Raw genomic sequence first — 15,266 nt, forward strand, 5'->3', positions numbered from 1 at the left:
ACGCCACCGCCGGGATACCGTTGGACAAATCCAAGGATAGTGGACTTACTCATTCTTATATAATGAAAAGTTAATGTGAAAAATAGGGAAAAAAAGATTACCATACACCGTTCTAGACTCATTCCTAATAGCATAGAAGCTTCGCTAAGAAAAGATAAAAGAATGGTATTCAGAAATAGAAATGAACACAAGTACACAACAGCAGTGCTACTCGCCATGTATTTAAAGACAAATAGAGTATCTATTATACAGGATATTTTACATGACAGTCCCTATTACTACCGGAACAAAGCAACCAATCACAGTATCATTAGTATTAGCCACATCTGGTTAACATGGAGTACACTAGCAATGACCAAGCACAAGAAGATCCTCAATATTACAACAACAAACATGGCATATACAGAAATCACCAAAGGAAATCTTCTAGGCGTTAAACTTCTCTCTGTCGTGTGGAGCATTATAATCGATGTTTGGGCCCACAGGGATAATCCCGTATGGATTTATGGGTGAGTAGCCTCCATAGTAGCTCTTTTTTATGTACTCCATGTTAACCGTGCTGCTGATGCCAGGAATTTGGTATATGTCCTTGGTGTAATTGAACAGATTTGGGTATTCCCTGATGAGCTTCTTGTTGCATTTGAAGTAAACAGAGTAAACCTGTAGAAAATAAAAAAGATTCAGTACTCATAACTGGTTAACCTTAATCCGTATAAGGAAATATTTGTAAACTACAGACAGAAAATTTTAAGTTCTAATGAAAACAAAAAAATGTATAGCTTGAAACTATAGTATTCTACTTCACAATTGTTCATCTGCATATAAAAATGCCACCTAATAAGGAAATGAAAAAACGAAAACAAGATGATGGAAAAAACCCTGTATATTCAAAATGTTTACGTGTCCACCTTTATATGGTCTAATAATTGTCAAACCCCTTATTTGCGCACAGTTTTTTGCAATTGATTAAAGGCGACACCAAAAAAATCACACTCTGCATCTCATTCATTTGGTGCTATAACTCTTTGAGAATATCAGATAAACATTTATGATAACATCAAGCATCACAAAAGGCCTAAAACTGAAGAAAAAAAAAGGAACTGGGTGAGATTAGCAATCTTGCTGGATGTTAAATCGCTGTAGTAGTCGTCCCATATTTCTGATACTTGGATAGAACTCTTTGTCTATTGTTAAAGGAGGTTAAGGGAGCATGAACTAGTGAAGATAGATTGGATGCACCTTCAAACTGAACACAACCAGATGTAACAGTAATGCTTTCAACAAAACGTCTCTTTCGTGATATCTAATTAACTTGATGGAAATCTATGAAACACACAAAGCAATGACCTTAGAAAGAAGAACACAGTTGACAACAAATCAAATCCTCATAGAGTTGCAGAATTCCATGTTCATTAGTTTAATGTTGTATTTCTGGTCAGCAAGTAGCGTACACATAAGGGCACCAGAACACTGCTATGACAACAAAATATACTTTAGAATATGAAAAAAATATACATATGTTTTTTAGGGATAAGGGTACCACGGGTCCTCACCGACCAGCATACTGATCGGCCCTGACAGGTGGGCCCGCCCGACCACGCCGTGCAGACCAAGACATGAAGATACGTGGAGCACAAGTCCGGAGGCCGGGTGAACGGATTCTGCCCGAATATCACGGGATACTTGCTGTAAACCAACTCAGATTGTTTTCCATGTAATAACTGACTCTAGGTCGTCAGCCTATATAAGGCGGCCAAGAGCGCCCCCCGAGAGTAACGTACATCAACTCTTCGCATCCCATACCAGCAATACAATCCACAAGAACACAGGACGTAGGGTATTACTCTCCAGAGACCCGAACCTGTCTAAACCTTGCGCTCTTATGTTACCATTCAAGCTATTGATCTTGCGATCTCCCCCGCCTACTGGGTAACCCCTGGTGGACTGTCGGTCACTAAATATAACAGTTTTCTTCGATGAAAGAATTCACACCTCATCAAATCTTATAAGAGTTGTAAACAAGCGCACGTCTGCCTCTGTAAGTTGATTGCCGCATAAAAAGCGTTGCTTGCTTAGAATATCCTCACATTTGTCCAAAGCCTCGTATAATTTCGTGACCGCCTACAAATATGGAACAAAAGAAGCGTTGGTCAGACATTGGAAACGTATCCAATTTGAATAAACCTGCTTCCAAGAAACTGTGAACCGATGATTTACCTCGTCATATGGCCCCTGTTGCTTTGCAAAACCACATTTGTACACACCGATGTTTATCGCTTCGTATACCAACTCATTGATCTCATCTATGCTGGCCTGTAAATGAGCAGGGTATAGATCCAGATCAGGATTCTTTGCAAACTCGTTGAACTCGGAGTTGAGCATTCGGATGATCTCCGCGCTCTCGTTGTTCACGATGGTCTTGAGCTGCTTGTCCCATAGAACCTGTAACACAACACAGGAAGATCAATCCGATTGTTTAGCTGGAAATGTCAAATGAGGAGAAGAGACTCACAGGGACGCTTGGTTTCCCGGCGTAATTTCTGCTGGCGATCTCGTAAAGCTCCCTGATGCTCTTGGCTCCGTTGAAAGGATCGGGCTCGGCACCTGGCTCCTCATCTTTGGTGGCAGGAAACACCCATCCCATATGGTCGTCGGTCTCCTTGGTCCTCTCAAAGACGGGTTTCACCGACTACAGTATCATCGCACAGAGAGAGGAAAATCAATCAATGGATTTATTCCCCACATGGGCCGCGAAATCGAGCTGTGATTTCTCACGGTGAAGCCGATGGCGTGATCGAGGCCCTTGAGCTTGAGGAAGGCGAGGCACCTGCACGCCCAGGGGCAGGAGTAGGCGACGTAGAGGTGGTACCTCCCCGGTGCGGCGGGGAACCGGGCGGAGCTGTCCCTGGACACGAAGCTCCGGAAGGTGGACGGCGACGGGTCGAATGCCCCGGAGTCGGTGACTTCCTCGTGCCCCGAGCGCGCCATCTGAAGCACGCCACCACGAGAGCAGAGTACTGAGGGTCGCCCGCGCAGGCGTACGGATCAAAATCCGAGAGCCAGCGAGCGGGCTTGCCAAGATCACGTACCTTGACGTCGACGAAGGTGGTGGAGAGCGTCCGGGCGGCAGTGGCGGTGGAGGTGCGGCGACTGGGGAATCGTGTGCTCTGCCTACGGCCTTCAGCACTGTCGCACTCTGCTGTCTCGGCATCGATCGATGGATGCAACATGAAGCAGCAGTAGAGCGTGGCGTAGTCTATGATTTACGTATTCATCTTGTGATGGCGTATTTTATATATGTATGTGCTAGTAGAGAACCTTTGGCCGCGAGTGGTAGCAGGTGACTAGCGGCGTGTTTGATGCTCGGTTAAAGTTTAGCTCTTATCATATTGAATGTTCGGATACTAATTATGAGAACTAATATAAGCTAATTACAAAACTAGTTGTAGAAGTTCTGGGCTAATTCGCGAGATGAATCTATTAAGCAATTAATCCATCATTAGCAAATGGTTACTGTAGCACCACGTTGTCAAATCATGGATTAATTAGGCTTAATAGATTCGTCCCGCGAATTAGCCTCCATCTATGCAATTAGTTTTATAATTAGCCTATATTTAATACTCCTAATTAGTATCCAAACATCCGATGTGACAGGAGCTTTTAGCCCCTAAGAAACAAACACGCCTAGGTGTGCACGAGAGAAGGGTTAAAAGGCTCTGTATATCGATGAAATAAGAAAAATGAAACATTGTCAAGCTAATTCCTATAAGGTCATTATTTGTGGCAAGCTGCCATATCTAAATGTGAAATGAAATTTTGAATAAAACAAATCTTACAACAAATACTCATTTTTATTATTTCATAGGCAGGCATACTATTTAATATGTGTAACCTGGAAATGTTTTAATTGGACAATATAACTTTCCGTGTGAACTGAGTTTCATTTAGACGAAACTTATTTCCTCTATCTGTTCATAAGTCCTACAACAGATCATCATATCTATTCCCGTGACACCATATTTATAAATAATGAAATTTACGTCGAGAACATCTCGGCTCCACTTCTCCACCGTGGAACGGATTTGTGAACGGTGACATGCTATTGATACGAGACAAGCGCGAACAAAAGATAATGCGAGAGGCGATAAGAGCTAACGTACCAGAGGTAAAGCAGACTTCCGAATTATGGTGAGATAGAAGCCCGGGCCCAGTTCACCCCTACACGGCCACACCCGACTCGCGAAGCCCGGGCCCAGTTCACCCGGGCGACGTCACGGCACACGCCATGGGTTCGGAGGCACGGCCTGCACGCGGCCGCGCCCCCTCCTCGGCCTCTCCCCCCGCACGGGTACACCGCAGGCGTCCCATGGGGCCCGCATGCCAGTGAGCACGGGGGCACGGGCGCGGTTTTACGGGAACAACCCTCTGCTCGGTCACTATTCCCAATTCAGGCACTCTCTCGTCTATATACCATTTCTAATTCGCCCCCTCCCTCCCGTTTCTCACTTCCCAGCGCTACCCAGCGCATCCGCGGCCAAAACCCCCCTCCGGCATCCGCGGAATCCATCCCCGGGTAAGGTTCCAGGGGTCCTGGTTCGATGGTTCGATTCCTTAGGCCGTGAATTCATTCTGATACCCGGCAAACTAAAACCCGCTACCGATTTCTCCAATTTCTCGGGTTTCTTTTCTTTTGTTGTGTCTTCAGGGGACAAGAAAACCCCGCCTGCGTGCCACTGCCAGCATCAGGAACAGCGCCTAATCACTTGTTCTTTTTCCTACAGTTCGGTGCAGGATTCGTTGGATTTACCTGAATCACTTTTGGTGCGAGGAGTAATTGTCAGCGCCAATTCCATCGAGCTTGGGAAAATCCGGCTCTTTGGTAGCTGGATTTTTGGCCAGTTCGAAGCAGCATCAGCTGCAAGGCGAGGATGCGAGGAGTGCGGCGGAGTGCTCGCGGGGAGGCGTCCGGGAAGGCGCACCGCGAGCTAGACCGGTTCGACATGGCCAACGAGGTGTTCCATCTCACCAGGGCCAGGTCGGAGCTCTGCCACCGGGCTCGAGGCGCCACTTCAGCCCGCCGGAAGAGGCCCTTCTCGACGTTCGAGCTCTTGTCGGCGAGGGAGTGCGGCCGCACGGGCGGCGCCGGGTTTGCTGCGGCCGATCGCGCCTATGTTGGCAGCAGGCACATCCCGACCAAAGGGCCGTGGGGCGTCGACGAAGTGGACAGCGAGGCCTACGTCTCGCAGTTCTCTGCTGATGGGTCGCTGCTCGTCGCTGGGTTTAGGGTGGGTGATTTTTGCTGTTACGATAGACAATGTGAACATAAGAGTTTCTTGTTCTTTTGTATACAAAACTTGTCTAGTGACTGACGATTCTGCGTGCAAAAATGTGGTGACAAGGGAAGCCGCATCAGAGTTTACGATGTCGAGAGAGGGTGGAAGATTCATAAGGATATAAGCTGCAGGAGTCTGCAGTGGACAGTTTCAGATATTGCTCTCTCACCTGATCAGCAATTCCTTGTAAGTATCTTGAGCATCGAATTCCTTTCAGACTGGATCCTGGACCTTTTACTGCTGTATTTGGGGAATTTGGGGATGTGTTTGATCACTCAGACCATGATTCGTAGAAGGTCTGGGGGAAGGGGCTGCTCCCGTTCCTACTCATGTATCTGAATATTGGTCCATTTCCTTTCTTTTTTTTTTTAACTTACATTCTAGGTCTTTCAATATCTATTTATCCCTGGTATGCATTCCTTCTTCAAAATTGGCTACATCCTCAATATCATGTGATATCGTTTTTTTCTAATGGAATATCATGTGATTTCTGATGAGGGATGATTTAGGATTGTTGTGATGTGCTATGCCAATTGCCAACAGTTACTTAATTTTTTAAGGATCTTCACCACGTCCAGGGATATTTTATTTCTATAACTTCAATTTTAAAACATGCGGGGGTGTGAAGCTTGCTGTTAAGTAGTCACAATGCCTATTTAAATAAATGCAACAATTTATTTGTACCACTTACCGAATATCAAGGTTTGTTACTTTTCTTCATGCAAAAAAAGACAATACCACATACTTAGGTGATTTTTGGTTCGTGGCACATCTGTTGCTATAATATGTGTTTGAACTTGTTTTGTATCTATTCTTCTTTAATGACATGATTCACAATTATCCTGCATGTTCGAGAAACAAAATAATTAGGTGATTTTGTATTACTAAGAAAATAAGCACCCAAGAGGACTTCAGCTTAGGTGCACATGGCGTACTACTGTTATTTTAGTTTACCATTTTAAAGTTTTATTTGTTAACTGCTTACTTTTTTCCGGTAAAGGGCCTACCTTGTGGTCTATTCTATCTGCAGCCTGCAGGGTGTGCTGTTAACTTTAGACTTTACCAAGTCGCAATTCATGTTCAGTGGCATGCCTTTTTTAATCAAGCAGATTTCATCACTTCGCAGGCCTATGCAAGTTTGTCGCCTATTGTTCACATTGTGAATGTGCAGAGTTCTGGAAAGGAATCTCATGCTAATGTTAATGTATGCTATATTCCCAAACTTTTCAATTTGTTGTCACCTATTAAAAACTTTTAACTTCATGCTCATGCTGAATTCATAAACTCATTCCTCTTTTTCCGAAGGAAATTCATGAGGGATTGGATTTCACTGGTAATGAGCATGATGAGGACTTCGGAATATTTTCTGTTAAATTCTCAAAAGATGGTAAAGAAGTTGTTATTGGGAATAATGAAAGATCAATATATGTTTATGATCTTGCAGCAAATAAAGTGTCAGTCCGCATCCGTGCTCATACGGTATGAACCATATGACTAACACAATCTTATTTGATTTATTTTGTTGTGTTTGTTTTCAGTGTATGATGGAAAAAATAAATGCCTGTGTCTAGTTTTATTAATCATGCATAAAATGTCAGTATAAACAGCTACTTTATTGTGCTGCATCATCATAGAAGCATATAAGTGTCTAGTGGCTCAAGAATTTTCATGGATTCAATTGGAAGTATTCCCATGATGTCATAGAATGTTAGGGTGCATTTGGATATGTGCCCGTGCCTACCCAGCCAATTTTGACCGCTGACCGTGGATGAGGCGGCCGTTTGGACGCTGGCCAAGATTTGGCAAGCCGCCGCTTTCCTAGTTCATTTTGATGCATTTGGCCAACCAAATCGGGACGGCTGAATCTTCCGCCAAATTTTGGCCACAACTGAAGCTTTGGCATGGCTAACGTTGGGCAGAATCCAAACATACCCTTAGTACCTTATGCAAGAGTGATGGGACACTCCAGATGACAAAGTGAAACAATTTCAAGTGGAGTAAATTTAAAATAGACTAGAGATGAGCATGCCAAAGCCTCTGTCAGTGCATTGTACCATCCGCATAATCATTCAATAGATTTCATAAGACAGCTTTATCAAATATCATGGTGCAGTTGGAATTTGCAAAATTGAGAAGGTTCATATTTCTTGATGGTGGAACTGCCATAACAATGCTTCAGTGTGTAGTATAATTTTATTATACAGTTTGATGCCATAGGTCTGGAATACCAGCTAGAAGCACATAAATATCTATCTCTTCCACATGTGTTTGGAAAATATTTTTTGTGATCTCATTTTCTTTTCCACTGTTTCTCTAAGGATGATGTCAATGCTGTGACCTTTGCTGATGAAAGTGGCAATATATTGTACTCTGGAAGTGATGATACTCTTTGTAAGGTTAGTATTTTTTGGCTATTTTACCTTTTTTGCTTTCCTTATTCTTGCTACACTGGGATTATAAAAAAATTATCTAATAGATAATACAACGAGCACAAAATTTTCTGTATGGTAAATATAATTAGACCTGAATACGTGATAGGACATGCATAGCTTTGTGACGGCTTTGAAACTTCTTGCAGCAGACAAGCAAGTTTTTATACTTAAAAATGGCAGATTGAGTATTTAACATCTAGATTCTAGAAGGTAATGATGAAAAACTACGGCAAAGGTAAATTCAGTAAAGTTCCTATTAGATCATCCCTATATGTTCTTTTGTGAGGATTCCTTCGTGTGTTCATCACTAATCATCCATGTATAGAGTTTTACCTTCACTGACAATGTTTTGTGAATTATAACCCTCAGGTGTGGGACAGGCGTTGCCTTGTTGGGGGAAAATCAGCAGGTCTTTTGACAGGTCATTTAGATGGAGTTACATTTATCGATAGCCGTGGTGATGGGCGTTATTTCATCTCCAATTGCAAGGATCAGAGAATCAAACTTTGGGACATCAGGAAAATGTCTTCTGCTGTGAGAGCGTAGGGTCTTGCTTTATAGCCATTTGTTACATAATGTTGAAAAGTTCTATCTTTTAAATTTGGTACTGTTGTTTTCACAGGCGCCCAGTCAAAATGGTGGACTGGGACTATAGGTGGATGCCATTCCCATCAGAAGCCCATCATTTTAAGCATCCAGATGACCAGTCTCTGGCTACATACAGAGGTCATTCAGTTTGGAAAACACTTATCCGTTGCTACTTCTCCCCTATGCACAGGTCAGGAGGGAATGGCAGATTTTCTTTATTGTTGATTTTGTCACCAGCATACTGAAATTTTCCATTATTTGCTTTAGAAAGGTTACATGCATAAGTGGAATGTTGACCATCGAGTGAGTCTGGATTGTGGGATCTACCATATTATACTTTTGAACTATTGACGTATGATAATCTGTATACTAGTATGCAGATTGAGATCACACATCCAAAAACACAAACCAATAATAAGATGAAATCCTGAATTTGTCTCACTCTTCCCCTTGTCAGCAAGAGTTGGACGGTTCAACAAACACTACTTCTGCTGGTTGCTCCTCTTTGTCCATGAAAGTTCAGTATTGCAATTTCACCTTATTACCAATGATATAATGTCAACATGGCATGTTCAGGACAAATTTTTCAGAACCTCAGAAGCACAATTATTTATAACAAAATTTGAATTTCATACAATATGTAAGTATATGATGCACATTTTATAACATTGGGTGCACTTATTCAGATAATTCAGCGAAGTTTTCTTTAGACATTGTGAATACAACTTTTGTGTAAGTTTATCATTTTGCAGTCCAACATATCAATGATAATATGCCTTGCTTACTTAGAATAGCATGTAAAAAGGGCAACAAGGTAAATTGAACTGCGGAAATAACTTAATAAAATGTTAATATCAAATATTATATCTTAACTTAATTTGTTGTTAGAAATGTCATAGTTCTCATAGAAATTTTTCAGCAGCCATGTGAAAAGCCTGTTTGATGCATGTAAAGTATTTAGTCCAGCTGATCTCAAAAAAAAAAGTATTTAGTCCAGCCATCTCTTGATTTGTAGCAAGCTTGGTTGCTGTAGTCTGTAGGGGGGTTTGTTTCTGCCTTTCTGAAATAACGCGAGTGCAAATAAAAAAGGTAAAGGATGTTCTTAATTTCCCTATTGCGTTTTGATTATCATAGGTGGTGCCTAGAACATTGCCAAGTCTATATTCATTTTTCTTTTCAAATGCTGTGCTTCTTGTTGCAGCACGGGCCAGAGGTACATATACTCAGGATCCAGTGACAAGTCTGTATATATTTACGACATGGTATGTTGCTTCCATGTCCTTCTGATTTATTTATATTTTAATTTTTGGAGTAAGATGTAGTATTTTCCAAATGATAGCTTACTGTTTGGATATGCAGTTACATCAGCATTAAGTATTGTCAAATTCTAACATTAAGAGCATGGCGATCTCGTCGGTAACCAACCAGTTCACTGATGTTTGAATATGGCCCCACGCACGACTAGACGTTTGCTTTGGGATTCCTTGGTTGACAGCAATAAACATTGTGTCATAAATTCTCTGGTTGCTCATAATCTTAGTTCTGCCCATACAAAATTAGCTGCATATCCCATGTGCGCCGACGCATTTCATCTTTCTGCACAAAGATTGTTTCTGAGTGCTTGCTCTGATCCTGCTGAACGTACTGCCGTGCAGGTAACTGGGAAAACTATTGAGAGGCTTTCGTGGCATGGCTCGATCATCAGAGACTGCACCTGGCATCCGTATCATCCAACGCTCGTCACCTCCTCCTGGGACGGCTATCTTGCCCGGTGGGAGGCCTCGGGGAACAACGACGACCTTTCAATGCCAAAGATTATGAGAACGAGGTGGCCCGTGCGGTTGGGCGCGGCAGCACCCACGGAATAAGGGGAGTTGACGGTGGAAGCAAGATGATGGCGTCCGCAAAGAGCGAATACCAAATGGTAGCGAACATTGTGCTTGATTTGTAGTTTCGGAATTGCAACTGAGCAATGTGTACAGTGCCGTTTGACTCTGTGTGCCTCACTGTCATGCAATAATGCCAGCTTTTCATAAGAAAGAAAATGGTGACATTGTATAGGTAAAAATTTGCTGAAATCGTGTTGTGAAAATAGTTTGGTAAATTTCCGTGCATGAACCTTTGACATTTGCGTCTATGGCAATAGTGTAGTGCTCGCTTGCATCGACTAGAACAGAACTGATACAAATATGCTCTTACATCATGTAGCAACTGATAAGCACTACAACTCCTAAGATCCATTGCAAAATTTTGCCTCGCAGGCAACTCACAAAACATTGCTAGGGCAAAAGATTGCCTGCCCTATTAGACATGGAACACATAAAAGGAAAAACAAATGCAGTAAAACAGGCCCTTCGCTTATAACGCGGTCTTCTCATCTTCGCCAGCACCAATCTCATATGCCTCTTCAGTCCCCTCGATATTGTTGGGGAACACAAGGTTAAGATCACCTTATCATCCACCGGAACTTGCTTCTCTACCGACGCTTGCTGCACGTAGATGGATTAGTCAGCTCTGGATGTCTTGCATAAATTATATATCATATTAAGCAGTGTTCTACTGAGGGTAAACATCAAGTGATCTGAGCAAAACTTAACAAAAAAACAAAGACTTAAGTTCTAGTATGATAGACTAGCTTTTCAATGCCTTCAGATTTGTCACTTAAAAATCAGTGGGAACTGGGAACATAATTTAAAGAAATGTTTTTCCCCAGAAAACAATGATTTTCTGTGCAACGCTGAGGTGAACATCAATCTCTTGAGAATTATCGAACATGACGGATTGATATGAAAGAAATGCACACATGCTGAATGCGACAGTTTGAAAAGGATAGTGCAAGACATAAGGTCAGTCAGTACAACATTCAAAAATCCTAAATTAAAACAACTTTTTTGGAGCGAAAACAAGGCAAACCTTATTCTCCTGCTTGGTGCAAGTAATCCTCGTTTCTCAATGCTCTTGTAGCGATCCCTCGTAAGATTAGAACACCCCTGCATGAATTTTGTAGTTAACTACGGCAGAATAATAGAGATACAACAAAACAAGAAGCAGTTGTTACCTTTAGCTTTCTAAGAGAGCCACTAATCTCTTCAGTCAATAAAACTTGAACAGGAGCTGGTTCAAATCTGTTAGATTTGGAGTTTTGAGATTACTAGCCAGAAAACTAAAAAAATCATCATTAAATGTACTATGGAATATGGATCATTGTTTCAAAGGCGTCGCCTAGTCCAGGCGGTCCCAGCTCGCCTTGGGAAACCAGCCGCCTTGTCGCCTAGGCGATAAGGCGTGCACAGATTTCCAAGGTCGCCTTATCACCTTTAAAACACTGCTATGGATAATGCCTCAATGTACCCTCATAATCTACTGTCACATCATTAAATGTAATTAAATGTAAGATATAAATATAATAGTGATTTGCAAAGCATCTAGAAAAGCATAGACATTTTCATCATGAATTGCATGAAAAATATATAAGAATCACTGGCATAACTGAAGGCAAACTAATCAGTTAGTTTAGAATTGTACTTGTGTCTGCCCAGACGAGGTGGGCCTGATTTAAGCCTCTCCTCTTTAATCACAGTACGCCGTATGCGCCTCTTTTGCTTTTCCTCATCCTCTTTAGCTATCTCATCAATTATATTTGGCAAGCTGAAAAAAGTAATAATAAGTATGCAAGCTTGTGCTAAAATATACCATTATAGGAAGCTTCACAATCCGATAACATAAAAACTACCTATCAATTTCTTTTGAAATACTTTCCATTTTCTTTGCTTCTGCCTCTTCTCTTAACCTCTCCTTACGACGAGCTCTTCTGTTCATTTCTACTCTTGTTACTCTTTTTGTTTTGTTCTTCCTGAAGGAATAAATCAAAAATTGAAAACGCAATAACATCTTCAAATTCAGCAACAATAAATATTATGAGTTAATATCTTTTGGAAATGAAATATCTATTTGAAATTAACATAGTTATGACAGTATGCTTGTCCAAGAATCACATGATCCCACCATAGATCTGATTCCAAAATAAAGTGGCTTTTATGGTCATTTCCAGAAACTTTAAACATCACTTCTTCTAGTATAAAAGAGCATGCCTTGCTTTGTTAGCTCCAAATGGTAGGAATAGAGGTACATAAAATCTCCAAAAATTCACTTTGCAGAACATATAAAAAAACTACGCAATAGAAAAACTGATATTAGCTTTTTACAATCATCATTAGCCCAAATAAGTGATACTTTGGGATGTCCAAAGTCAAACTACCAATATTTTTATAAACTTAAAGTTCAGACTTCAGACACACTGATGATATGATATGATTTGAAAAGAAAACAATTTTCGTGGTATTACAACTTTACAAGCTTTTGGTAAACATATTAAAATGTAACCAGTGTTCCAGGATGCATTATGTACACTGTTTTTCATAAATCAATGACCAAATCCCAAAAGAATATTTATCTCTCACATACGTGCTATAGATTGTCAGGTCTAACCTTTGTCCAACTGAAGTATCAGCATCCTGTTCTCCATCATCGTCCGTGACATCTTCATCTCCATCATCAGCATCAAGGAAGAATTTCTGCAGGCCACATAAAAGGTTATACTATGCAGCGGTAGTATGTATGGCACATAATTTACAATAAGATGCCAAACTGGTTGTCTTTCAAAAGTTTAACATCAGAAGCACCATCAAGGTGAAAACCTTACATATTTACATGCCATATATATTGAATCAGTTAAGATATCTACATAAATATGGATTTCTGCATTTCAATATATACAATCGTAATTTGCATGCAGTTAAAAGCACAGATTGGGGGCTTCCAATAGGGTAGGATAATGCCTAAATTGCAACATATCATAACGGAGCTGCATAAGCCTCAACCATAAACTTACATCTTCTTCAGTTATAGGTTCACCAGAAATTATGAGTGGTACAGGTGTGGGCCCCAACTCTTTCATGAGTGTTTTGTGCCTTTCATCCGCAACTGCTTGAGCAAGAGCATCCTACAAATATCAACATAAATAAACTGCGTGAAACAGATGACTTTTCATCGCTTTAAGTAAAAGCATAGCAGGTTCCTCTTGTACTGTCATCATCATTGTAAAAAATATCAACTGGTTTTAACTGAGGAATGGGATACATTGAAAAAGATATCTGCAAACAAATATGAACACATACTTGATGTGCTTCAAATGGAGGATTAAATGAGCATCCTTGGGGCTCAACTTCAACAGCAGGAATCAATGACTTAGTAGATCTCTGCAAATAGAAATACAATTAGTTGGACCACAAAAAATGTGCTGAAGCCACCAAGTTCAGCTTTTCAAAGCAGAGATCTTTATGCATAATAGAACATTGCAAATGCCTGTTTAGATGCACTTAGATACAGACATTAGTGTGCATTAAAGAGCCTTTCCTCACCTTTCTAGCCTTAGTATCTCCTTTATCATCCCCCGCCCATATGTCAAGGTTCTTTCCAGCAGAATCATCTTCCTGCGGAGAAGACACTCTCAACAGTTAGCAAGCTGGACAAATAAACAGAAAACAAGTCATACTCGTCGAATGGTCAAATACCATGGGGACACTAATGTCTCCCTGTGTCTCGTGCAATTCCTTCTTCTTTGTCTTCTTCTTATCCTTCTTGCTGACCACAGAAGATGGGATTGGCTGTATAAACGGGTTCCGCTTCAACAAACTCTCGTGATAAAGAACCTTCTCTCTCTTTTTCTCGATCTTCCTTTTGGCAGGAATATCTGAAAGCAGAAATCAAATTTCAGCTATGCCAGGGAATGCAGTAGCAGGAAAAGCGTTAAGTTACAGATGTGGCTATAGAAACAGCAATCAACAGTAATTTTGGACACGTGTAATCAAGCAGATATGCTTTAAACTCCAATCCTAAGCTACTGTGACAATTCCATCACTGAGATGAACCACCTAGTCATGAAGATCAAAGGGCCTGGTTATTAAGTATTACACATAAGGGTCTCAAAGTTGAAGATTGACAAGTTACCATCATACTAGTTTGAGCGATTAGTAGCGTAACAGGCACATCCATCGCCATCAATTGTTTGGGAGTGTTAGTCTAGCAAACAAACTTTTACGGTGTTGCATCCCAAAAGAAATTTAACTTCAGCCTACATCAGAAACTACAACGATAATTCGGAACCTGAAATCGAACGGGAGGAGAAGAAGTTAGTGGCGGCGCAAGGGGACGGGATTGACCTTTGGTGGTTGTGTCGGAGGCGCCGGCGGCCGAAGTGGAGGCGGCGGGCTTGTCGACGTAGAAAAGGGAATCAGAGGGGAGCGAGGGGATGGCGGCGGCGCCGGCGTGGGCGTCGCGCGTCTGCTTCTCGAAGAAGTCGCCGATGTCATCGGTGCTGATGTTGGCGCGCCACGCCTTCTTCCCCTTCCGCGAGCCCTTCGACGCCTTCCCCATCGCCGCCGCCGCTTTCCTTCACTCGCACGCGGTGGAGGAAAGGGAAGCCGCCGGCAGAGGAGGGACGGGGAGGTTTGGGGAGTAGATGAGAGAGTTTTGGTGGGGAGCTAGGGTTTCTGCGGTCTCTGTGAGTCAATGGCAGGTGGGGTCTCAAGGTGGAGGGGCCCATTTGTCCTTTGACGATGACGGTCGGTGCAAAATGTTCGTTCCGCAAAATAACAAAAAATTTCATCCCTCGATCCTCGAAAAGGGAAAAATAGAAAAATGCATCTAAGCACTCAAGTTTTATTGATTTTCTGTATCTCAAATACACAGTGGTTGGTGTATATAACACTCAAAAAAGTAGATTTTTGTTGAAAACAATCAATTATATGCCCATTTTACTTTTTTTTTTGCGAGTACATTTTACATTTATTTAAAAAAGTTGATGGCATAACTTCTAACAGGGGGTCATTTCTGGTGTTTGAAAGATAACCTC

General features: G+C 41.6%; 3 protein-coding genes across 6 annotated transcripts; 1 reads left to right on the forward strand and 2 right to left on the reverse strand.

Annotated features, from left to right (window-relative positions):
- Window positions 1-182: 182 nt before the first annotated feature.
- Window positions 183-3,247, reverse strand: LOC101784545 (glutathionyl-hydroquinone reductase YqjG). Its single transcript, XM_004960406.4, has 6 exons — window positions 3,090-3,247; window positions 2,776-2,988; window positions 2,513-2,689; window positions 2,218-2,442; window positions 1,993-2,121; window positions 183-660 (listed from the first exon to the last, which is right to left on the reverse strand). The coding sequence occupies exons 1-6, from the start codon at window positions 3,228-3,230 to the stop codon at window positions 427-429; spliced, it is 1,119 nt and encodes a 372-aa protein (XP_004960463.1). The 5' UTR covers window positions 3,231-3,247; the 3' UTR covers window positions 183-426.
- Window positions 3,248-4,469: 1,222 nt separating this feature from the next.
- LOC101786148 (LEC14B homolog) lies at window positions 4,470-10,398 on the forward strand. Of its 4 annotated transcripts, XR_002676897.1 has the most exons (11): window positions 4,470-4,573; window positions 4,782-5,285; window positions 5,400-5,519; window positions 6,460-6,537; window positions 6,639-6,812; window positions 7,652-7,729; window positions 8,135-8,307; window positions 8,388-8,543; window positions 9,369-9,442; window positions 9,555-9,615; window positions 10,009-10,083. XR_002676897.1 is itself a non-coding variant. In XM_004960410.3 (10 exons), the coding sequence occupies exons 2-10, from the start codon at window positions 4,929-4,931 to the stop codon at window positions 10,219-10,221; spliced, it is 1,410 nt and encodes a 469-aa protein (XP_004960467.1). In that variant the 5' UTR covers window positions 4,471-4,573; window positions 4,782-4,928; the 3' UTR covers window positions 10,222-10,398. The 4 variants fall into 4 exon arrangements, 2 of the variants coding, with proteins under 2 accessions (XP_004960467.1, XP_022680833.1); XR_002676896.1 differs by having other exon boundaries at window positions 9,369-9,615; window positions 10,009-10,385; XM_004960410.3 differs by lacking the exon at window positions 9,369-9,442 and having other exon boundaries at window positions 4,471-4,573; window positions 10,009-10,398.
- Window positions 10,399-10,488: 90 nt separating this feature from the next.
- On the reverse strand, window positions 10,489-14,884 carry LOC101785468 (ribosome biogenesis protein NOP53). Its single transcript, XM_004960409.4, has 11 exons — window positions 14,575-14,884; window positions 13,927-14,105; window positions 13,774-13,845; window positions 13,531-13,611; window positions 13,245-13,355; window positions 12,842-12,927; window positions 12,087-12,206; window positions 11,879-12,001; window positions 11,412-11,478; window positions 11,267-11,343; window positions 10,489-10,842 (listed from the first exon to the last, which is right to left on the reverse strand). The coding sequence occupies exons 1-11, from the start codon at window positions 14,786-14,788 to the stop codon at window positions 10,830-10,832; spliced, it is 1,143 nt and encodes a 380-aa protein (XP_004960466.1). The 5' UTR covers window positions 14,789-14,884; the 3' UTR covers window positions 10,489-10,829.
- Window positions 14,885-15,266: the final 382 nt, after the last annotated feature.

The sequence above is a fragment of the Setaria italica genome, chromosome III (assembly GCF_000263155.2).
Source record: "Setaria italica strain Yugu1 chromosome III, Setaria_italica_v2.0, whole genome shotgun sequence".
Classification (NCBI taxonomy): domain Eukaryota; kingdom Viridiplantae; phylum Streptophyta; class Magnoliopsida; order Poales; family Poaceae; genus Setaria; species Setaria italica.